Source organism: Triticum dicoccoides, chromosome 5A (genome assembly GCF_002162155.2).
Source record: "Triticum dicoccoides isolate Atlit2015 ecotype Zavitan chromosome 5A, WEW_v2.0, whole genome shotgun sequence".
Taxonomy (NCBI): Eukaryota; Viridiplantae; Streptophyta; class Magnoliopsida; order Poales; family Poaceae; genus Triticum; species Triticum dicoccoides.
The window spans coordinates 138,384,862-138,409,727 of record NC_041388.1 but is presented as its reverse complement, the minus strand read 5'-3'; the positions used below and the strand labels follow the sequence as shown (position 1 = coordinate 138,409,727).

Genomic DNA, 24,866 nt, shown 5'->3' with positions numbered 1-24,866 from the left:
AGCACCTTTTTTCCTTTGGTTTTGGAGTAAAAAACCACGGTCCACTTTAGCGATCTGATAGCCGCGGTAAGAGGTCAATTTAGGATTAACTGAAGTTTCTGCTAAGTTATTTATTTATGTGATATATTTTATGTGATACATGTGTTTGATATGTCTAATTTGAGCTTAAATTACACCTGCAAAATTGTAGAAAATGACAAAAAATAATAATATGGAGGCCAATTATGGCTGCTATGTAGCGGATGACGATCGTCGATACAACGAATCTGCTAGAGTTGGTCTAATGGTCAAGTGGAGCTCTCACCTTTTTATCTAGTCAAAGTGGATTTTTTTTTACGGATGGCAAAGTGGATCCCTCAACTTGAACGTTTGGAAAACTCAAAATTTAGAAATAGAAAAAAAAAACGTATTCTTGCGGGAAGATGAGATGGAAGGCCAATGACCGGGCCGGCCCACCTCCACCCTCTGTCTTGTCGGTCTCGTGCACCACCATCCCGGGAGAGGAACAAAACCCTCCTCTCCTCTCCTCTCCTTCCACCAAAGCCGTAGCAGCCGTCCGGCCGGAGCGGAACCATCCGCTCTCCCCTCGTGCTCCACGGCGGCGGCCGCGGCCCTCCACGGGGATGGAGTCGACCGGAGGAGATCCGTCTGGATTCGCCGCTGCGGGTGAGCCGGCCCTACCTAGCAGCTTGCTTATCAGGCTACTTTTCTTCTTCTTCTTGTTCGCCGTGAGCAATCAAACCCGAATCCTACGCTTTTAGCTTCCCTCAATGCATCCGTGCGTGATTCCATCCGATCCGATCCGATCCGATCATTCTCCTCCCGCGCGGCCGCGCGCGCGCAAGCTCGATCTTAGCTTCCTGGTTGGTGGGTCCCATGCCGCGTGTGAACCCGCGTACTGGGCCAAGTCAAGCATGGATGGAATGGATGCTTGCTTTCTTCTTAGCCACGCGTGTTTTACTAGTTACCACTTTCCTCTTTTAGCGGTTTAATTAATTGACTAGCAGCATGTCGGGCGATAGGTGATATTTAATGGCGGGGAGTTTAGGCTGAGAATTGCATATTCAAGTGTTCAGCCAGTGCAACCATGCTAGTATCTACAAGTAGTTTTTAATTCCCGGGAGATGGGTGGTATTTAGTTCATAAGGTTTGTTGTTTTCTGTCCATACTAATGTTTTTGTTCCTTTTCTCTACTTTGTCTTTTCCCTTGCTAGCTTTACATGCTTCTAGTGATGTGAGCGAACATGAAGAGATTAAACCCGCTGATGACAGCAACACCATCTCAGACTATGCCCAGGAACCATTGAATTTTTTTCCGGAGCAAGAATCTAACGATGCCAGTGTTAGTACAGAAAAGAAAGAGTCTGTCGTATCCAAATGCAAGTCGGTGGAAGAAATTCCAAGAGAAGCAACCGTAAAAAGGTGCAAGAACATCGATTCCAAGAAGCTCTTCTCAAATAACAAAAATAGTCCAAGCCTCACTGGTATTCAGGCTCTCAGAAAGCCGCCAAGAAAGGGGGCCCATCCTATTCAACTTCGTGAGAGCGAAATGTTTCAAGACAAAAAGCCTCCTTCCACATGGATATGCAAAAATGCAGCCTGCAAAGCTGTGCTTACCTCAGAGAATACATTCTGCAAACGGTGTTCGTGTTGTATATGCCACCTTTTCGATGACAACAAAGATCCTAGCCTTTGGCTCGTCTGCTCATCAGAGACTGGTGATACAGATTGCTGTGAGTCATCCTGCCACGTTGAGTGCGCACTCCAGCGCCGAAAGGCAGGGCGCATCGATCTTGGGCAATCTATGCACCTAGATGGTAACTATTGCTGTGCTGCCTGCGGGAAGGTTATTGGAATACTTGGGTGAGTAGTTTTGCCTCTTGCTGATGCATTGGCATATATTTTCAGTATGGGAATGTTGCTATGCATTTTCTACATTGCAGTTTCTGTTATGTTGCGTTTTTCTTGGTTTTATCAGTTAAGGCTGGAATTGTTGAGATGTTGATTTCGTCTCATTTTTACTAGCTGATTCAGAACTTTTCTATGATAGGTTTTGTTGGGTTTAAAATATTTAAGTCGTGATATTTCCAAACGTCAGCTAACCTATTTGTTAATTTTGCCTGAAACATACATTAGAAGTATGGCACTTTTAGCTTTTATCCCTACCTTATTGGCATGAGCTTTGTTATAGTGAACCCTTTTCTTGTTTATTTCCTTTTAGTTTTGCTTATTTATGGTACCTTTGGATTGAGCAGGTTCTGGAAAAGGCAGCTAGCGGTTGCTAAAGATGCTCGTCGGGTTGATATTCTTTGTTCTCGTATATACCTAAGTCATAGGCTTTTGGATGGCACAACCCGTTTTAAAGAGCTGCATCAGATTGTACAGGATGCAAAAGCAAAGCTGGAAACTGAGGTTGGTCCCCTTGATGGGTCTTCTAAGATGGCCCGGTGCATTGTGGGCCGGCTTCCTGTTGCTGCCGATGTGCAGAAACTTTGCTCTCTAGCAATGGAGAAGGTAGATGACTGGCTGCAGTCAAACACTCAAGCAGAAACTAAACAAATTGGTAATTCTTTTTTTCTTTTAAGTTTTACCCCTTTCTAGTGGGTTCATGTGGAACTTAATTCTTTTATGAATCTTACAAACTTATTTTCATGGTGCAGATACACTTCCTACTGCCTGCAGGTTTAGATTTGAAGATATTACAGCTTCATCATTAGTGATTGTTCTGAAAGAAACTGCTTCCTCGCAGTATCATGCTATCAAAGGCTACAAGCTTTGGTACTGGAACAGCAGAGAACCGCCTTCCACTGGGGAGCCTGTTATTTTCCCCGAAGACCAAAGAAGGATATTGATTTCCAATCTGCAGCCCTGCACGGAGTATGCCTTTCGGATCATTTCATTTGTTGAGGACGGTGAACTTGGCCACTCCGAGTCTAAGTGCTTTACCAGGAGTGTGGAGATCATGCACAAGAATATAGAGCACGGTGCAGAAGGTTGCTCGTCTACTGCCAAGAGAAATGTCAAGAGGCACAATGGCAGGTCGTCAGGCTTCAAGGTGCGCCAGCTGGGTAAAGTATTACGGAGGGCATGGGAAGAGGATGGTTTCCCCAGTGAGTTCTGTAAAGATGAGATTGAAGATTCCTGCGATCAGAGTGATTCAGTGATACTAGAGAAGGGTCAAGTTGCACATGTTATTTCACGCAAACTCGATCTTAATGAAACCTCAGTCCCAGATTTAAACGCTGAGGTAGTCATGCCAACAGAGTGCCTCCGAAATGAGAACGTGTATAGTTCAGGAAAGAATGATTTGAGGAAGTCCAATGGCTGTGGTGATTTCGCGACCTGCACCGAGGGGCATGTCGGCGAGGCACCTGCAATGGAATCCCGATCACAAAGTCGAAAGCAGACATCAGACTTGGAGCAGGAAACCTGTGCGGAGGATGGCAATTTGGTCATCGGTTCACAGAGGCACTTCTCCCGTAGGTTAGGTGAGCTAGATAATAACTATGAGTACTGTGTGAAGACTATTCGATGGTTGGAATGTTGTGGCCACATCGAGAAAGAATTTAGGATGAGATTTCTAACCTGGTTTAGCCTGAGATCGACGGAGCAGGAGCGGAGGGTTGTCTTGACCTTTATCCGCACCCTCGTTGACGAGCCAGGTAGTTTGGCAGGGCAGCTCCTGGATTCATTTGAAGAAATTGTTGCCAGTAAAAGGCCAAGGACTGGTTTCTGCACTAAGCTATGGCACTAATCCGGATAGGCAAACACTAAACAACACCAGTATACTAGTATCCAATATTCTTTGAAAGGGGAAACATGACACTGGTTTGTGTACTAGGCTATGCCATTAATCGATATTATTTCTTAATAATACTCTTACGAGGGGAAAGTAACTGGGATATCACAGTTTTTCCACTTCGTTGTAATATCACTTCTAACTGCTGATAAATGTACGTGTGGTTAGTTTTATTGCTGTACTCTGAACTCTACCATGATAATTGATTGATGCCTGTAACTCTGTGTTTACCGGAAAAGTAATATCAGGGAACTATTACAGATGACGAGTTCTACACCTCCACTACAACAAAAATGTGTTCTTTGTTTAGGAATATACTCCCTCCGTTCCTAAATATAAGTCTTTGTAGAGATTCCACTATAGACTACACACAGAACAAAATAAGTGAACCTATACTCTAGAAGGCAACGTGTATACATCCGAATGTAGTCTTTATAGTGGAATCTCTAAAAGGACTTATATTTAGGAACGGAGGGAGTATATTGAATTTTTTCACTGTGATTTCAAACTAAGCAACGTGTTTCGCTGGTGAGAGTGGGATGAAGTTGAACATGAAAGTAACTGCTACTGAAGCCATCTCACTGCTAAATTCTGGCGTCTCCTTAGCACCATATTTTGGCAGACACCACCATGAAGAATTAGAAATTAAGTCACATATGAAAAAATAAAAGAAGATTTTTTGTACAGATAGAGTAACATCGAGTGCACACTAATGCAGTCATTTCCATACAACACTGTTGACCATACAGCAGTGAATCCTGGTGGTGTCCTACGGCAGGACAGATATGAATGACCCACATGGACATATCCAAGCACCAGCAGAGTTAAGTTCAGACACTACAAGCAATACATTTCAACCAGATGTTGACAAACTCAATCCACCAGAGAGTAAAAACCACAAGATCTACCTGCCCAAGAACACAAGACTCTATCATTTCAATAACTCTGCACATTCTTCTTCTTCTTCTTCTTCTATGTCCTCCAATGCCTTGGTTTCAGATTTCAGCTCAGGTTGATCGTCCTCCATTTCCACAATCTCGGAGCTTACTTCGTGCTGTTTGCTTGTGCTTCCCTCTGGTCTGTCATCTTCGAGTTGGCTTTCCAGCCGATCCAAGAACACCTCTTCGGCTTCAGTGAGGGGATGGTCGCCTTCCTGTTCACTGTTGAAACAGGTGTTGTACCTCACCAAATAATCCACCTGCCCCCCGGACTTGCTGATCTGGCTGTGCATATCGCTCAGCTCACAGCTTCTGTCCATCATCTCCCGCTCACTGCCATAGTATTCGGCATCAGAATGCCGACCGGAAGATGCTGGAGATGAGTATGGAGTGTAATCTCCAGGAGCTACATCATCACGCTCTCGAAGCGTCCTCAAGATCAATGTTTTGAGAAAGTTCATGACTTGCACAGCATGCATCAGGGCTGTCAAAGGATCTGACATCTAGAATTGAATAAAAAGTTTAAAGATTAGCACAGTAATTGGCAACTTGCCAGTTGGTTTTTTCTTTTTCCGGAGGTCAGGTAAGTACAGACATGTGCTATCCTGCAAGAAGACTAATGTAGTGATTACCTGAGTCATGTTGGGGGCAAACACCATGGCTATGTTTCTAGCATTCATCTTGTTTAGCTCCTCCTCCTCCACAACATCAGCCATTAGCTCAACAGCCCAATTGAGGAGTGCAGCTGGAGTGGGGCGCAGTAGCGTCACAAGCTCTAGGAATTCCTCTTCAGAATTGCATTGCAGAACCTGCTCCGGGGAGAGGCTATCCAGCACACCTTCAGGAAGTTCCCTGAACCATGCCTGACCAATACATACAAGTTGTAGTTATGTCGTCTTGTAAAACCAACAGTCCTTGTTTAACATTTGATTGTAGACTTATGATTACAGTCTATCGATCGTGTGAATACACTGTCCTTATTGTGTCATCATATGTTGATACGAGTGAAGGACAAATGTACCTTAATGAGGCTTGCCAAGCAGTGAACATCAATGTCCTCAGGAACAACTCCTTTGTTCAGTTGATCCCTCACATGCTCTTCTTGGTCATTCTCCGGGTTTATGCGAAAGATCCCTTCAGCCTGAAGATACAAAACCTCGGATGAGCAAATTCATGCTGATTCAGACCTGCTGGTATGGAGCAACTAATGACTAATGATGTCTGACCTTTAGCCCGCCCTGACCATACAACCTCTCCTGCATAAGCAGCAGTATCGTGGGGACCGAGTTTCCCTTGCCATCGTAGGTGCATTGCATTGATTCGGCCGAGACACCGAACACACTCGCACTGGGAAAAAATTGTAAGCATCTTTAGTCACGCCTTGTCTAGTGAATTGTGTTCAAATATAGAATCTTGGACAAATTCATATCTGAATATCAGTTTTCCTGTTCAAGTTAATTCCATGTGCACACGGAATCTTGGACAAAGTCACCATTAAATACCATTTTGTAGTCATGCAGTTAATTCCATGTGCATATTAAATATCAGTTTTAGAGGTCCTGTTAACTCCATGTGCATATTGAATCCTGAAGGGCAAATTTATGACAACAAACATTCTGAAATAAAAGAAGCATAGTTGGCTAAAATTCTAAAATTCCTTATACGGCATTTTCAGAAAAGATGTTCTATCATCCCACTGAACCAAAACACATTCTACATCAGTTAAAGTCTTGGTTTTATAAAGGAAGCCATTAAAGGCACCCGCCGTTACTGGGACTTCTGAATTAATACGAATGGAAACTCCTGCCGTATTTCCAGATCTATCTACCTATCAGGAAGTACAGTTACTTGAACAGGTGAAGAAATTTTAACAAAAATGACAGCAATTCTCAGACCCCCGCATCAAGCAACCAGCACGAGTTGCTCAAGACCGAGTTCCAAGTCAGCAACCTCCGTAGATTTTTCTCTACTTCACACAAAATGTTCAACCTTAATTTGGGACAGTTTGCAGAACCTGAAGATATATATCTTGTCGAACATGGAAGGAAGCTAGGAAGGTTGATGAGATCTCATGGATGGAAGGAAGGGTACCTGGCGCTGGGGACGCGGGGAGGCATCTCCACCTCGAACTCGACGGGGAGGCCGAGGAAGCCGTGGAAGCGGTCGAAGGTGACGTGCGCGACGTGGCGGACGTCGGTCGGCCAGCCGATCTCCATCTCCGCCAGCTCGGGGGCGGCCGCGTCCTCGTCGTCCTCTCCCCAGCGGCAGCCGCCACCGCCGCCGGCGACGCGGTCCGGCCCCCGCTCCACCCGGCACGCCACGACCGACCTCCGCACGGCCGCGAGCAGCAGCGCCAGCACCGACAGCTGCTGCCTCTCCCGCTCCTCCGCCTCCTCCCCGCCGCCGCCGCCCCTCTTCTTCCCCACGCTTCCGCCCTTGCACCCCGTCGAGACCACCACCACCCCCGTCATCCTGGGTTTCTTCCACCACCCCTCCTCACACAGCGGCCGAGCTCGCGCGCATGGGCGTCGTCGCCTCGCGGCTTTCTCCCCTCCAACTAAAATCTTGGACTCGCCGCCTCCCCCTCTTGTACTCCCTTTCAAAATTGCAGCTCCGAACACATAGATCGAAGCTCAAGCCTCTCTCTCTCTCCCCCTCTCAGCTTCTTGGAAGTTGGAACAGCACAAAATCCCCTTCTCTCTCTGTTTCTCTGCGGTGGTGAGGTGGTGAGCTCAGAGAAGCATTAATGAGGGGGGAAGGAGGAGTGTGGAGGAGCCAAGTGCAAATAGTTTTGAACGCAGAGGGGCCAAGGTGCAAAAGCGTATCAGAAGGATTCAAACTCTGACCCGACCGGCCGCTGGAACTGAAAAGCGGCTCCCCTGCCCCTGGTGTGATGTCCTTTGCCATTTTCCACGTCACATTTAGTAAAACGGAAGAAAAATCTTTTGCTTCAAAAGCACACAACCCACCTGGTGTTTGCTGCTTCGTCAACGCTCGTACGGAGGCTGGAATTGATGTTACTCCATCATCATCCTTATCTAGTACTCCCTCTGTCCGAAAATACTTGTCATCAAAATAGATAAAAAGAGATGTATCTAGAACTAATATACGTCTAGATACATCCCCTTTTATTCATTTTGGTGACAAGTATTTCCGGACGGAGGGAGTAGTACATCATTAGTGTTACTTGAATTCTCCGGTGGGCGGTGGTGGTGATCCTTGTTTGTTGTTGTCTAGTTGAAGCTATAGGGCAAGCGCCCAGCTATAGTTGCTTTCGAGCTACGTACATATATTTGTGTTCATCTTTTTAGCTGAGTAGAAATCATGAAATGTGTACGGGCACCTATTGATGGTACTAAAAACCGTCAACAAGGTGGAGCGTGTGATCGAAAGTATCAAAAGGGATCGCATACGGAAAATTTATCTAGGTCTGAGTCCTGAGGTTAAGGTAACACCGTTCTAGTTTTGCTTTAATTGATTGTGGGAAAAACACCGCGCGTGAGGGGGTTATAATATGCGTGGATATGTGCTCCCGATACAAATGAAGTTGACCTACCCATTAGCCTCGCCTTATAAAGGGGGAACGAGGCCTAGGGTCACACGACATATAAACCGACTTAGAGTCTTAGCCTGGAGGGGGCCCTTGACTTGTACGCCACTGTACGGTTCTTCCGGAAGGATGGTTCACTGCTCGGCCTGAGGCCCTTGAGACACCCAGACTTATTGGGCCTTGAGACCGACCCATTGTCTGGCTTGCACAACGAGGAGCCACCCTGGTGGTGTACACAGTCAGTAGCCCTCGAGCTCGTCCGGAGTTCTCGCCTAGTGGGAGGTTCGCTTTGAGTGGCCGTGATGAAATCTTGACGAGCTCCCTCTTTGATCTTGGACCCTTGGTCATATCGCTTGTTAGTTTCTATTGCAGTCCATTGAATAGTCCGGCCTCAGCTGCTCTAGTTTTAACCAAGCCGAATGTTGGTAAGGGTTCCAATGCTTCGGGCATCCTAGCATATCGGGCCAGGCCAGGGTCTTGCCCTAGTTGGGCGTCGGCCCCGAAGCAGGTCTAGTGCCACGAAAGGTCTTGTGACTGCCATCATTGTGCCTCGCTTCCCGTGTCCGGGAGTCACAACAGCCAAATCTTATGTGATGTTTGCAGCATGAGCCGTCGTTTGGCATCCCGCGTCGTACTCATAAGAAAGGAGGAAAGGGACAATTTTCTTGAGTACGCCATTTTCCCCCTTCTATTTCCTCTTCATGCTCCTCCTTCGCCATTTGACAGTGGTGAAGGTGTATAGATCCACCCTGTGATGTAGGGTAGAACCCTAGGTGGCCTTCTTTCACAACTTGGAGAGGGACTAAGAGGAACACACATATCACAAGGGGGGACACTCAAAGACAAGTCCAATCACACATCCACTAGATGGGCAACACATGAGATCCACAAGCATACACAAGCAATCCAAGGCAAATAACAACAAGAGTAAGGTTCATCTCAAATCCAAGAGGAGGTGAGGGCTTGGCAATCCTATGATGGTGATTCTTCTCCACAAGAGGAGGTCTTGATGATCCACTAGGGATTCTTCTCCAAAGGAGGCCCTGATCTCTAAAGGAGAGGAGTAGATATGAGGAAAGCTCTCTCTAGTTCTTCATCTATGCTTTGCTAATCCTAATTCGTCCAAGGGAAGGGGTATTTATAGTCTAGGGGGCGAGAGACGGGTATAAGGGCCGAAACCCAAAACTGTGCGCGGACAGTCACCGGGTGTCCGGTGGTTACCTAATGTTTGGTCGTTCATGGGGTACCGGATGTCCGGTGGCTCATGGGGGACCGTACGTCTGATAGTCATCGAACTTCCGTGATTTCTTCTTTGGATCTTTTGGACAGTGACACTGGATTTCTGGTGCGTATAGGATGTCCGGTCCTTCAGGAGTTGTCAGATGTTCAGTCGTTGTAGACCTTGTCTTTGGTTGGTGTTGGGGAACGTAGTAATTTCAAAAAAATTCCTACGCACACACAGGATCATGGCGATGCATAGCAATGATAGGGGAGAGTGTTGTCCACGTACCCTCGTAGACCGAAAGCGGAAGCGTTTGCACAACGCGGTTGATGTAGTCGTACGTCTTCACGATCTGACCGATCAAGTACCGAACGTACAGCACCTCTGAGTTCAACACACGTTTAGCTCGATGACGTCCCTCGAACTCCGATCCAGCCGAGCTTTGAGGGAGAGTTCCGTCAGCACGACGGCGTGGTGAAGATGATGATGTTCTACCGACGCAGGGCTTCGCCTAAGCACCGCTATGATATTATCGAGGTGGACTATGGTGGAGGGGGGCACCGCACACGGCTAAGAGATCCAAGAGATCAATTGTTGTGTCTAGAGGTGCCCCCTGCCCCCGTATATAAAGGAGCAAGGGGGAAGAGGCGGCCGGCCAGGAGGAGGCGCGCTAGGGAGGAGTCCTACTCCCACCGGGAGTAGGACTCCCTCCTTTCCTAGTTGGAGTAGGAGAAGGGGAAGGAGGAGGGAGAGAGGAAGGAAAGGGGGGCGCCGCCCCCCTCCTTGTCCAATTCGGACTAGAGGGAGAGGGAGCGCGCGGCCTGCCCTGACTGCCCCTCCTCTTCTCCACTAAGGCCCATCTTGGCCCATTAAACCCCCCCGGGGGGGGGGGGGGGTTCTGGTAACCCCCGGTACTCCGGTAAAATCCTGATTTCACCCGGAACACTTCCGATATCCAAATATAGGTTCCAATATATCAATCTTTATGTCTCGACCATTTCGAGACTCCTCGTCATGTCCGTGATCACATCCGGGACTCCGAACTTCCTTTGGTACATCAAAACACATAACTCATAATATAACCGTCATCAAACTTTAAGCGTGCGGACCCTACGGGTTCGAGAACTATGTAGACATGACCGAGACATGTATCCGGTCAATAACCAATAGAGGAACCTGGATGCTCATATTGGCTCCTACATATTCTATGAAGATCTTTATTGGTCAAACCCCATAACAACATATGTTGTTCCCTTTGTCATCGGTATGTTACTTGCCCGAGATTCGATCATCGGTATCTTAATACCTAGTTCATTCTCGTTACCGGCAAGTCTCTTTACTCGTTCTGTAATACTCCCTCCGGTCCTTTTTACTCTGCACATTGGATTTGTCGAAAGTCAAACTTTTCTAAGTTTGACCAAATTTATATTAAAATTTTTTAGCATCTATAATATCTAATAAATAAAATATGAAAATATATTCCAAGATGAATCTAATGATATTGGTGTTGTTATGTGAATGTCTATAATTTTTTATATAAACTTGGTCAAAGTTGGATGAGATTGACTTCGGACAAACCTAATATGCAAAGTAAAAAGGACCGGAGGGAGTACATCATCCCGCAACTAACTCATTAGTTGCAATGCTTGCAAGGCTTATAGTGATGTGTATTACCGAGTGGGCCCAGAGATACCTCTCCGACAATCGGAGTGACAAATCCTAATCTCGAAATACGCCAACCCAACAAGTACCTTCGGAGACACTTGTAGAGCACCTTTATAATCACCCAGTTACGTTGTGACGTTTGGTAGCACACAAAGTGTTCCTCCGGTAAACGGGAGTTGCATAATCTCATAGTCATAGGAACATGTATAAGTCATGAAGAAAGCAATAGCAGAATACTAAACGATCATGTGATAAGCTAACAGAATGGGTCAAGTCAATCACATCATTATCCTAATGATGTGACCCCGTTAATCAAATGATAACTCATGTCAATGGCTAGGAAACATAACCATCTTTGATCAACGAGCTAGTCAAGTAGAGGCATACTAGTGACACTCTATTTGTTTATGTATTCACACAAGTATTATGTTTCCGGTTAATACAATTCTAGCATGAATAATAAACATTTATCATGATATAAGGAAATAAATAATAACTTTATTATTGCCTCTAGGGCATATTTCCTTCAGTCTCCCACTTGCACTAGAGTCAATAATCTAGATTACACAGTAATGATTCTAACACCCATGGAGTCTTGGTGTTGATCATGTTTTGCTCATGGAAGAGGCTTGGTCAACAGGTCTGCAACATTCAGATCCGTATTTATCTTGCAAATTTCTATGTCTCCCACCTGGACTTGATCCCGGATGGAGTTGAAGCGTCTCTTGATGCGCTTGGTTCTCTTGTGAAATCTGGATTCCTTTGCCAAGGCAATTGCACCAGTATTGTCACAAAAGATTTTCATTGGACCCAATGCACTAGGTATGACACCTAGATAGGATATGAACTCCTTCATCCAAACTCCTTCATTTGCTGCTTCCGAAGCAGCTATGTACTCCGCTTCACACGTAGATCCCGCCACAACGCTTTGTTTAGAATTGCACCAACTGACAGCTCCACCGTTCAATGTAAACACGTATCCGGTTTGCGATTTAGAATCGTCCGGATCAGTGTCAAAGCTTGCATCGACGTAACCATTTACGACTAGCTCTTTGTCACCTCCATAAACGAGAAACACATCCTTAGTCCTTTTCAGGTATTCCAGGATGTTCTTGACCGCTGTCCAGTGATCCACTCCTGGATTACTTTGGTACCTCGCTGCTAAACTTATAGCAAGGCACACATCAGGTCTGGTACACAGCATTGCATACATGATAGAGCCTATGGCTGAAGCATAGGGAACATCTTTCATCTTCTCTCTATCTTCTACAGTGGTCGGGCATTGAGTTTTACTCAACTTCACACCTTGTAACACAGGCAAGAACCCTTTCTTTGCTTGATCCATTTTGAACTTCTTCAAAACTTTGTCAAGGTATGTGCTTTGTGAAAGTCCAATTAAGCGTCTTGATCTATCTCTATAGATCTTGATGCCCAATATATAAGCAGCTTCACTGAGGTCCTTCATTGAAAAACTCTTATTCAAGTATCCCTTTATGCTATCCAGAAATTCTATATCATTTCCAATCAGCAATATGTCATCCACATATAATATCAGAAATTCTACAGAGCTCCCACTCACTTTCTTGTAAATACAGGCTTCTCCAAAAGTCTGTATAAAACCATATGCTTTGATCACACTATCAAAATGTTTATTCCAACTCCAAGAGGCTTGCACCAGTCCATAAATGGATCGCTGGAGCTTGCACACTTTGTTAGCTCCCTTTGGATCGACAAAACCTTCCGGTTGCATCATATACAACTCTTCTTCCAAAAATCCATTCAGGAATGCAGTTTTGACATCCATTTGCCAATTTTCATAATCATAAAATTCAGCATTTGCTAACATGATTCGGATAGACTTAAGCATCGCTACGGGTGAGAAAGTCTCATCGTAGTCAATCCCTTGAACTTGTCGAAAACCTTTTGCAATAAGTCGAGCTTTATAGACAGTAACATTACCGTCAGCGTCAGTCTTCTTCTTGAAGATCCATTTATTTTCAATGGCTTGCCGATCATCGGGCAAGTCAACCAAAGTCCACACTTTGTTCTCATACATGGATCCCATCTCAGATTTCATGGCCCCAAGCCATTTTGCGGAATCTGGGCTCACCATCGCTTCTTCATAGTTCGTAGGTTCGTCATGGTCTAGCAACATAACCTCCAGAACAGGATTACCGTACCACTCTGGTGCGGATCTCACTCTGGTTGATCTGTGAGGTTCAGTAACAACTTGATCTAAAGTTTCATGATCATCATCATTAACTTCCTCACTAATTGGTGTAGGTGTCATAAGAACTGATTTCTGTGATGAAATACTTTCCAATAAGGGAGCAGGTATAGTTACCTCATCAAGTTCTACTTTCCTCCCACTCACTTCTTTCGAGAGAAACTCCTTCTCTAGAAAGGATCCAAATTTAGCAACAAAAGTTTTTCCTTCAGAGCTGTGATAGAAGGTGTACCCAACAGTTTTCTTTGGGTATCCTATGAAGACACATTTCTCCGATTTGGGTTTGAGCTTATCAGGTTGAAGCTTTTTCACATAAGCATCGCAGCCCCAAACTTTAAGAAACGACAACTTTGGTTTCTTGCCAAACCACAGTTCATAAGGCGTCGTCTCAACGGATTTCGATGATGCCCTATTTAACATGAATGCAGCCGTCTCTAAAGCATAACCCCAAAATGATAGCGATAAATCAGTAAGAGACATCATAGATCGCACCATATCTAGTAAAGTACGATTATGATGTTTGGACACACCATTACGCTGTGGTGTTCCGGGTGGCGTGAGTTGCGAAACTATTCCGCATTGTTTCAAATGAAGACCAAACTCGTAACTCTAATATTCCCCTCCATGATCAGATCGTAGAAACTTTATTTTCTTGTTACGATGATTTTCAACTTCACTATGAAATTCTTTAAACTTTTCAAATGTTTCAGACTTATGTTTCATTAAGTAGATATACCCATATCTGCTTAAATCATCTGTGAAGGTGAGAAAATAACGATACCCGCCGCGAGCCTCAACATTCATCGGACCACATACATCTGTATGTATGATTTCCAACAAATCTATTGCTCGCTCCATAGTTCCGGAGAACGGCGTTTTAGTCATCTTGCCCATGAGGCACGGTTCGCAAGTACCAAGTGATTCATAATCAAGTGGTTCCAAAAGTCCATCAGTATGGAGTTTCTTCATGCGTTTTACACCAATATGACCTAAACGGCAGTGCCACAAATAAGTTGCACTATCATTATCAACTCTGCATCTTTTGGCTTCAATATTATGAATATGTGTATCACTACTATCGAGATTCAATAAGAATAGACCACTCTTCAAGGGTGCATGACCATAAAAGATATTACTCATATAAATAGAACAACCATTATTCTCTGATTTAAATGAATAACCGTCTCGCATCAAACAAGATCCAGATATAATGTTCATGCTCAATGCTGGCACCAAATAACAATTACTCAGGTCTAAAACTAATCCCGAAGGTAGATGTAGAGGTAGCGTGCCGATCGCGATCACATCGACTTTGGAACCATTTCCCACGCGCATCGTCACCTCGTCCTTAGCCAATCTTCGCTTAATCCGCAGTCCATGTTTCGAGTTGCAAATATTAGCAACAGAACCAATATCAAATACCCAGGTGCTACTGCGAGCATTAGTAAGGTAGACATCAATAACATGTATATCACATATACCTTTGTTCACCTTGCCATCCTTCTTATCCGCCAAATACTTGGGGCAGTTCCGCTTCTAGTGACCAGTCTGTCTGCAGTAGAAGCACTCAGTTTCAGGCTTAGGTCCAGACTTGGGTTTCTTCTCTTGAGCAGCAACTTGTTTGTCGTTCTTCTTGAAGTTCCCCTTCTTCTTCCCTTTACCCTTTTTCTTGAAACTAGTGGTCTTGTTGACCATCAACACTTGATGCTCCTTTTTGATTTCTACCTCCGCAGCCTTTAGCATCGCGAAGAGCTCGGGAATTGTCTTATTCATCCCTTGCATATTATAGTTCATCACAAAGCTTTTGTAGCTTGGTGGCAGTGATTGAACACTACAAGAATCTTGTTAATCCATGATGGATTCAGTCTGTCATGGACCAGTACAAAACCGTCGTGGAGGGGGGGCCGTGACGGATTTAGAATCCATCATGTATATCGCGTCATAATTTGACAATTGCACCACCATGACGGATCCTGGCCGTCACCGATCTGTCCCAGGCCCGCCCCAGGCCCGGTCCTCTGTGACAGACTAGTCCGTCATGAATTGACAAGATTGTACCAAATATGGACCTCACATGGCATCTACATGGCGCCAACATGGATCTTACGTGGCATCCCCAAAGTAGCCTTTGGCCCAATTATTTGCGGTAGTTTAGCCCATTTATTTTAATCCAGCCCATGATATTCATCCAAACAGCTATGGCACGACCCATTACAGATAATCAAACATGCTTTCACAATTTCCATTGAATAGATCATATTCTGTTCCATTTCACAAATTTCTATTCAATTGTTTCATTGAGTAAAGGCCTTTTAAAATGTGTCGAAGAACACATCCAACATCAATTCACCTGACCTCAATAACAACTAAACCAGATTACATCAACAAGTATACAACATTGCACAGGCCCTCTTAATCATCAACTTCACCTCTACAGCTCAAACTTCCTTTGCGGCTCTCACCACCAAGGCAACCTGTACATAACAATATGCTTCTGTTACAAAATGACAAGTTTATTACAACAACAGCAATAATAGTTATTATCATCTGAACCATCATTTTTATTTGACATGATTTGAACATCACTCATGAGGCATAGGTAAACCTATATACTACAATATCAAGAACAGCCAGGTGGACACTATATTACAAAAAAAAATATCTTACAATGAATCGGATGAAACTAATTCTATGGTATAGATGTTCCTATAAACTTAGTCAAATTCAGTTAATTTGGAATTGAGGAAGCAAATTATAAATGGTAGAGAAAACAATAATTAAATGAATATTCAAGATGGAGAAAATTTCAAAGTTATACTGCACTTAAAATAGTTTAATGAACTAGAACCACTACCACTCGATTTTGATAACAGATCCTGTAGTGTGAGCATGCAGTACTGACTGCCGTTGTTGCCGAAGGTCCTGAAGAATTGACACTCCAAGTTCTTCTATCTCTAGCATAGTTCTTTGGCTCTATAATTCTATCAGTGGACTGATTCAATTTGTCATCATCAACCTTCCTCACTAATCAGTGGATACCTGAGAAAGGAAATAATTTCCAAGTACATAACTGAGAAAGGAAATAATCTCCAAGTACATAACTGAGAAAGGAAATAATCTCCAAGCACAACATGAGTACTAGAAACAACAAACATCAAGAATTTTGAGACACCGCTTAAGAAATCAGAACAAACATAACAATACTGTATTAATATATACACTTTGCATCAATAAAGAAATATGTCCGACAAGGAACACTATTTCCGCAATACAGAAAGACAAAATGCTACCGTGGAACTTAAATCGACATCCAGTAATACATAAAAGTGCAACTCACTTTTCCTGATATATCAAGAAACCTTTTGGAAGTGATTAAAACAGTACTACATTCCCTTTTATTAGGCAGTAAGAAGAGGTACAATTCTCTTTTTGTCTTTTGGTTCTGGAAAGATACAGAAATGCACATCAGATATGATTTTGCACTCTGGAGTATATGCGCCAACAAAATGCTATCATAACAAACAATATCCATGATGCAAAGAACTAAAAATTTAATTTATTACATGGCTCATGTAATTACTTAATGGTTATTAAGGTACACGCCAAATCAACACACTTGAACACCAGGAGATGGTTGAATCAACACACATAAGCAAATAGAACCATTATATTCATTATTCAACATATCAATTGTTATGCAAAGACTTGGAAAACAAAATTTGAGGTTAATATAGCAACCTATCACTTAGAAATGTTACATGCGCCAAAAAAAGTGCCTGTCCATCGGCTACAGAACTGAAACCTGAGAAATGACAAAGTTTTAGGCAACAATACATGTATGCAGATTTATGATGAAAGTAACACAATATATCATAAATCCACGATGCATTTGTAAGGCTAACACGGGCCACCGGTCCGGTATAGTAAAATAGTAGATCGTGAAAACAGTGAGATTATCTTTTAGATAAACCACACAACTAACATTTAAAGCATGCCATTCTCTCTGCCCTCCAAACAAAAATACTGCTTTTCTGATGGAAACTAGGAGACAGGCCTCTGTATCAATGTGCCCGTCATTCCATAGTTTGTACAAAGTTGAATGAGCAATCTACTTGTCAAGAATTTTTGCCTCAGTAATCTGCACATTTGCAACCAAGGTTTAGTATTGTGCACTGCAATTTGTAACAGGGAGCCATGTCCTCAAATGAACAATCATAAAACAGGATCACACAACTAAATTTACTGCATAACTGAAGCTTTCTTAACCCAAAGAGATTGACAATAATAACAAAGTACAGTTCTAGAATGTCCTCAATGTACAAGAGTGGTTACTTGATCTGTCTTAACTACACAACCTTGTACAACCAATAGCATAAAGATTGTAAAAGCCTCTTGCCCATATTTCTTTTTCACAAGCGACTCTATCTATAATGCACACATAAAAAGATATGTGCATGTTAACTGTTAGTACGTAAAGGATAGGGGAGTGTATTTTAACTCAAATAAACTTTGAAACAGTAACACAATCTGGCAGCGTGGCACCTCCTCATTTCTACATTCTTCAACCATTTTGCATAAATCTACAGAAAAATAGTATCACTGTCATGAGAATCTTACAAAAAGAACTGATGATGTACACCCAAAGGCTGACAAACTAATTTTGAACATGGACATGTTTATATGATATCCTTCTAGTCGGTTTCTAGTCCCCCTTTCCATAGTTGTTATCCAAAATGAGTGATTGGGTCAATCTGCATTCAGGTCTAGAAAGCGAATTCAGGCCTTCTGTGACTGCAGATCATGCACAATTTGCAGAGCTAGTAAGCTTTGCCCTGTGCCCACAGCTTCAGGTATCTATAAAATTTCAAATTTATGTTCACCATTCTTGTGTTAACACTACAATATCATCTCTGCTTGTTTCCCCCTTCTGTTATGTGTTGTGTGTTTGTGTCTGGGTTCAGTTAGGAGCAGTTCAGCACTCACTGCTAGCTGTTTGAAAACAACCCAAAAGGTCAACCAGGAACGGCCAGACTCACTGAGTGCTTCATTTGCACAATCTACAGGAAAGCGATTTGGATTAGAAACTGGAGGCGAAGACTCACCATAGAGGTCAACGTAGGACTAGACACACCAGGGCCGGAAGTGGCCGGAGGCCTGGAGCGCGCTGACCTCGGCGACGTATGACATAATGAGAACGATGGACGGGCCGCGCCTGTTTGCCCTGTCGACCTTCTGCCTCACCCTATACATCCAGGGCAGCGCTGGCAGGGCCGTCATTGACGAGCCGACCAACAAGCAGAGCAGCAGGACTAGCGGAAGGCGGGAGAGCTCAATGGCCGATGCTGGAAGAGGGAGTCCGGGTCGTCGACGTCCAGCCCAACGCACGCGAGCGCATCGAGCTAGGGGGTGCCATCCAGGAGGGGGAGAGGGCGCGAGGAGGAGTGATGCATGACGGAGAGAAGCCGCTGGAGACGCGACAACGACAGACACGATGCCACGGCCGAAACCCTAGCCACGGGCTAGGGGTTGCTGGCGAGCGTCGGGGGCTGGGAGCGGCGGATCCAGCTGGACTTGAGGGCGGAGGGGTTGGAGACGAGCTCGTGAACGTGCTGCACGGTGGCGGACGTCGCCGGAATCGGCAGACGTTGGTGGCGGTGCGACGATTCGCAGGAGAGAGATGGGTCGCGATAGAGATGGATTAGTGGGGGTTGCGGCGGATCTATAAGTTGTCGGAGTAGCGAGGTGGGAGGAGGGGAAGGGCCGGTGACGAGCTGCGGGAGGAGCGAGGTGAAGTGGTGGTTGGTGGCGGCGATGTTGTGTGAGAAGATGGGGGAATCAAGTGGGGGCTGCGAAGAAGGGAGAGAGAGGAGGGACTTAGGGTTAGCACTTTATACGTGAATGGTTAGGCGGGCTTCGGCGGGCTTCAGCGGGCTTGCGGGGCTGTACTAGCACATTCATGACAGTTATCGAAGACATCATCCGAAATCTGTCATGGATTACCAAGTTTCTTGTAGTGGAAGAACTCTGTCAATGACACTATCAACAAGAAGATTAACTCCGAGTTGAGTCAAGTGATTATGATACCCAGACATTTTGAGTATATGTTCACTGACAGAACTATTCTCCTCCATCTTGCAGCTATAGAACTTATTGGAGACTTCATATCTCTCAATCCGGGCATTTGCTTGAGATATTAACTTCAACTCCTGGAACATCTCATATGCTCCATGACGTTCAAAACGTCATTGAAGTCCCGGTTCTAAGTCGTAAAGCATGGCACACTGAACTATCGAGTAGTCATCAGCTTTACTCTGCCAGGCGTTCTTAACGTCATCAGCAGCATCTGCAGCAGGCCTGGCACCCAGCGGTGCTTCTAGGACGTAATTCTTCTGTGCAGCAATGAGGATAATCCTCAAGTTACGGACCCAGTCCGTGTAATTGCTACCATCATCTTTCAACTTTGCTTTCTCAAGGAACACATTAAAATTTAACGGAACAACAGCACGAGCCATCTATCTACAATCAACATAGACAAGAAAAAAACTATCAGGTACTAAGTTCATGATAAATTTAAGTTCAATTAATCATCTTACTTAAGAACTCCCACTTGGATAGACATCTCTCTAATCCTCTAAATGATCACGCGATCCAAATCAACCAAACCATGTCCGATCATCACGTGAGATGGAGTAGTTTCAATGGTTAACATCACTATGTTGATCATATCTACTATATGATTCACACTCGACCTTTCGGTCTCAGTGTTCCAAGGCCATATCTGCATATGCTAGGCTCATCAAGTTTAACCTGAGTATTCCGCGTGTGCAACTGTTTTGCACCCGTTGTATTTGAATGTAGAGCCTATCACACCCAATCATCACGTGGTGTCTCAACACGAAGAACTTTCGCAACGGTGCATACTGATAACCCACAAGCATAGGGGATCACAACAGTTTTCAAGGGTAGAGTATTCAACCCAAATTTATTGATTCTACACAAGGGGAGCCAAAGAATATTCTCAAGTATTAGCAGCTGAGTTGTCAATTCAACCACACCCGGAAACTTAGTATCTGCAGCAAAGTGTTTAGTAGCAAAGTAATATGATAGTAGTGGTAATGGTAGCAAAAGGTAACAATAGTAAAAGTAATGTTTTTGGTATTTTGTAGTGATGATAACAATAGCAACGGAAAAGTAAATAAGCGAGGAACAATATATGGAAAGCTCGTAGGCAATGGATCGGTGATAGAGAATTATGCCGGATGCAGTTCATCATGTAACAATCATAACCTAGGGTGACACAGAACTAGCTCCAGTTCATCAATGTAATGTAGGCATGTATTACGAATATAGTCATACGTGCTTATGGAAAAGAACTTGCATGACATCTACCCTCCCGTGGCAGCGGGGTCCTTACGGAAACTAAGGGATATTAAGGCCTCCTTTTAATAGAGTACCGGAACAAAGCATTAACACATAGTGAATACATGAACTCCTCAAACTACGGTCATCACTAGTAAGTATCCCGATTATTGTCACTTCGGGGTTAACGGATCATAACACATAATAGGTGACTATAGACTTGCAAGATAGGATCAAGAACTCTCATATATTGATGAAAACATAATAGGTTCAGATCTGAAATCATGGCACTCGGGCCCTAGTGACAAGCATTAAGCATAGCAAAGTCATAGCAATATCAATCTCAGAACATAGTGGATACTAGGGATCAAACCCTAACAAAACTAACTCGATTACATGATAGATCCCATCCAACCCATCACCGTCCAGCAAGCCTACGATGGAATTACTCACGCATGGCGGTGAGTATCATGAAATTGGTGATGGAGGATGGTTGATGATGACGATGGCGATGGATTCCCCTCGCCGAAGCCCCGAACGGACTCCAGATCAGCCCTCTCGAGAGGTTTTAGGGCTTGGCGGTGGCTCTATCATAAAACGCGATGAATTCTTGTCTCTGATTTTTTTTCTCTGAAACCAAATATATAGAGTTGGAGTTGAGGCCGGAGGAGCTCCAGGGGGCCCACGAGGTAGGGGGCGCGCCCCCACCCTCGTGGACAAGTGGTGGCCCCCCTGGCCTTCATCTTTTGTAAGGATTTTTTATATTTTCCGAAAAGTTGTTCTGTGAAGTTTCAGGTCATTCCAAGAACTTTTGTTTCTGCACATAAATAACACCATGGTAATTCTGCTGAAAACAGCGTTAGTCCGGGTTAGTTCTATTCAAATCATGCAAGTTAGAGTCCAAAACAAGGGCAAAAGTATTTGGAAAAGTAGATACGACGGAGATGTATCAACTCCCCCAAGCTTAAACCCTTTCTTGTCCTCAAGCAATTCAGTTGATAAACTGAAAGTGATAAAGAAAAACTTTTACAAACTCTATTTGCTCTTGTTGTTGTAAATATGTAAAGTCAGCATTCAAGTTTTAACTAACCACATTCACAATAACGCTTAGGTCTCAAGTTTACTCATATCAATGGCATAATCAACTAGCGAGCAATAATAATAAATCCCGGATGACAACACTTTCTCAAAATAAACATAATATGATATAACAAGATGATATCTCGCTAGCCCTTTCTGAGACTGCAAAACATAAATGCAGAGCACCTTTAAAGACCAAAGACTGACTAGACATTGTAATTCATGGTAAAAGAGATCCAGTCAAGTCATACTCAATGTAAACTAACAATAATGAATGCAAATGACAGCGGTGCTCTCCAACCGGTGCTTTTTAATAAGAGGATGATGACTCAGCATAAAAGTAAATAGATAGGCCCTTCGCAGAGGGAAGAAGGGATTTGTAGAGGTGCCAAAGCTCGGTTTTGAAATAGAGGTGAATAATATTTTGAGCGGTATACTTTCATTGTCAACATAACAACCAAGAGATGGAGATATCTTCCATGCTACACGCATTATAGGCGGTTCCCAAACAGAATGGTAAAGTTTATACTCTCCCTTCCACCAACAAGCATCAATCCATGGCTTGCTCGAAAAAACAAGTGCCTCCAACTAACAAGAGTCCCAGGGGGAGTTTTGTTTGCAATTATTTTGATTTGATTTGCATAAAGCATGGGACCGGGCATCCCGGTGACCAGCCACTTTCTCATGAGTGAGGAGCGGAGTCCACTCCTCTTGAGAATAACCCGCCTAACATGGAAGATACAGACAACCCTAGTTGATACATGAGCTATTCGAGCATACAAAACAGGATATTTATTTGAAGGTTTAGAGTATGGCACATACAAATTTACTTGGAACGACAGGTAGATACCGTATATAGGTAGGTATGGTGGACTCATATGGAATAAATTTGGGGTTTATGGGGTTGGATGCACAAGCAGTATTCCCGCTTAGTACATGTGAAGGCTAGCAAAAGACTGGGAAGCGACCAGCTAGAGAGCGACAACAGTCATGAACATGCATTAAAATTAATCAACATCGAATGCAAGCATGAGTAGGATATAATCGACCATGAACATAAATATCGTGAAGGCTATGTTGATTTTGTTTCAACTACATGCGTGAACATGCGCCAAGTCAAGCCACTTAAATCATTCAGAGGAGGATACCGCCCTATCATACTACATCACAACCATTTTAATAGCATGTTGGCACACAAGGTAAACCATTATAAGCTCCTAGCTAATCAAGCATGGCACAAGAACTATGATCTCTAGTTGTCATTGCAAACATGTTTATTCATAATAGGCTGAATCAAGAACGATGAACTAATCATATTTACAAAAGCAAAAGAGGTCGAGTTCATACCAGCTTTTCTCATCTCAATAAGTTCATCATATAATCATCATTATTGCCTTTCACTTGCACGACCGAACGATATAAATAATAATAAGGGTGCACGTGCATTGGACTAAGATGGAATCTGCAAGCATTCAATAAACAGAAGAAGACAAGGCAATATGGGCTCTTTTATCAGATCAACAATAATGGATATAAGATCCACTTCAACAATTTAATTACACTCTTCTCCGATCGACCCCAAAGAAATGAAATGAAACTATTTACACGGGAAAGCTCCCAACAAGTAAAAGAAGAACATGAAATCTTTTTGGGTTTTCTTTTTAATTACTACTACAAGCATGGAAAGTAAACTAATTAAAAGCTACAACTAACTTTTTTGGTTTTTCTTAAGGTTTATTAAACACACAAGAAGAAAGCATAAAAAGGAAAATAAACTAGCATGGATGATACAATGAAAAAGTATGAGCACCGACATCTAGCAATGAGTGTGTGAACATAAATGTAATGTCGGTGAGAAATACGTACTCCCCCAAGCTTAGGCTTTTGGCCTAAGTTGCTCTATGGCCACGGCTGGCCTGGCGGATATCCATAATAATAGTTGGGGTCGTACTGCGAAGAAGAAGACTCCGATTGCCACTAGTTGGCAATCATCTCCGGATCCCACTGGTAATTAGATTGTCGTGGAGGATCAACTTGTGGTTCCGGCTCTGGCTCTGTGGCTGATGTAGGGTTCCGATAGGCGTGAATAGCCTCTAACGGAACAAGGTACTGTCCTGCAGATAAATCAAACAAGGAAGGAGCAGGCAGGGCAATAGTCTCAGGATGATGTTTATCAAAGAACAATTTGTATTTAAGCTCTCCTTCCCTATTCTTAACAATAAAATCATGTGCCACCATACTCTTATAATCTAAATAAACACGAGGCAACACTTTTTCTTCCTTCTGATAATGCCTAATAGGTATATTAAAATGTGCAACTAGGCGTGAAGCATAGATGTCTCCAAAGATGGGGCCCTTTGTATGGTTCAGACTTAACCGTTTAGCAATAATGCCGCCCATACTAACAGAGTTATCACTGAATAAACCATGGAGCAAAATAATAATATCAGGAATACTAAGGTTTCCACAGTTTCCGCGGCCAATTAAGAAACGACTAACAAATAATGCAAAATAGCATAAAACAGGAAAATGTATGCTAGTGATTCGTGCATCGGAAACCTTCCTCGTTTCCCCTACAGCGATGATATCAATAAACCCATCCACATCGCTGCGATGTGGTTCCTCTGTCGTGCCCTCGAAAGGGACCAAACAAACCCGACAAAAATCATAAAGTGACATCTCCTTATGCTCATCATATAAATAAAACTCCACTGTAGGTGCTGAGCTCCTAGAATGGAAATGAAAGTTTTGCACGAAGATATTTGTGAGTAAGAGATACTGATCACGTTGGTCGTGGAGGAAAGCGGTAAGGCCTGCATTCTTAGCCAATTCATAAAACTCTTCATAAATCCCGGCTGCTCTCAAGAAATTATCGGAAGGCCATTCACACGACCGAACCTCCGTGGTGCGAGGAAAATTATACTTGGGCTTCTATGCCTTTTCCTTCGAGCTTCATCTCGATGAGCCCCTCAAAAGTCTCTTCATTATTTTTTGAAAAATTCTGAAATTTTTAGTAACTTCAAAAT

The 24,866-nt window shown here is 43.6% G+C and overlaps 2 protein-coding genes across 2 annotated transcripts; one reads left to right on the top strand and one right to left on the bottom strand.

Moving 5' to 3' along the window:
• Window positions 1–501: 501 nt before the first annotated feature.
• LOC119300370 (VIN3-like protein 1) lies at window positions 502–3,987 on the top strand. Its single transcript, XM_037577354.1, has 4 exons — window positions 502–666; window positions 1,215–1,863; window positions 2,256–2,563; window positions 2,661–3,987. The coding sequence occupies exons 1-4, from the start codon at window positions 624–626 to the stop codon at window positions 3,752–3,754; spliced, it is 2,094 nt and encodes a 697-aa protein (XP_037433251.1). The 5' UTR covers window positions 502–623; the 3' UTR covers window positions 3,755–3,987.
• Window positions 3,988–4,437: 450 nt separating this feature from the next.
• On the bottom strand, window positions 4,438–7,504 carry LOC119300368 (rho GTPase-activating protein 2-like). Its single transcript, XM_037577352.1, has 5 exons — window positions 6,829–7,504; window positions 5,964–6,084; window positions 5,759–5,878; window positions 5,370–5,600; window positions 4,438–5,240 (listed from the first exon to the last, which is right to left on the bottom strand). Exons 1-5 carry the CDS (start codon window positions 7,206–7,208, stop codon window positions 4,731–4,733), a joined length of 1,362 nt encoding a protein of 453 aa, XP_037433249.1. The 5' UTR covers window positions 7,209–7,504; the 3' UTR covers window positions 4,438–4,730.
• Window positions 7,505–24,866: the final 17,362 nt, after the last annotated feature.

Excerpts from the sequence above, each read along its gene's own strand:
- LOC119300370 (XM_037577354.1), top strand. The coding sequence starts at position 624 with ATGGAGTCGACCGGAGGAGATCCGTCTGGATTCGCCGCTGCGG. Across the intron at positions 667-1,214 it reads GTCTGGATTCGCCGCTGCGG|CTTTACATGCTTCTAGTGAT; the intron begins GTGAGCCGGCCC and ends TTCCCTTGCTAG. Across the intron at positions 1,864-2,255 it reads AAGGTTATTGGAATACTTGG|GTTCTGGAAAAGGCAGCTAG; the intron begins GTGAGTAGTTTT and ends TGGATTGAGCAG.
- LOC119300368 (XM_037577352.1), bottom strand. The coding sequence starts at position 7,208 with ATGACGGGGGTGGTGGTGGTCTCGACGGGGTGCAAGGGCGGAAGCGTG. Across the intron at positions 5,879-5,963 it reads ATGGTCAGGGCGGGCTAAAG|GCTGAAGGGATCTTTCGCAT; the intron begins GTCAGACATCAT and ends TTGTATCTTCAG. Across the intron at positions 5,241-5,369 it reads TTGCCCCCAACATGACTCAG|ATGTCAGATCCTTTGACAGC; the intron begins GTAATCACTACA and ends ATTCAATTCTAG.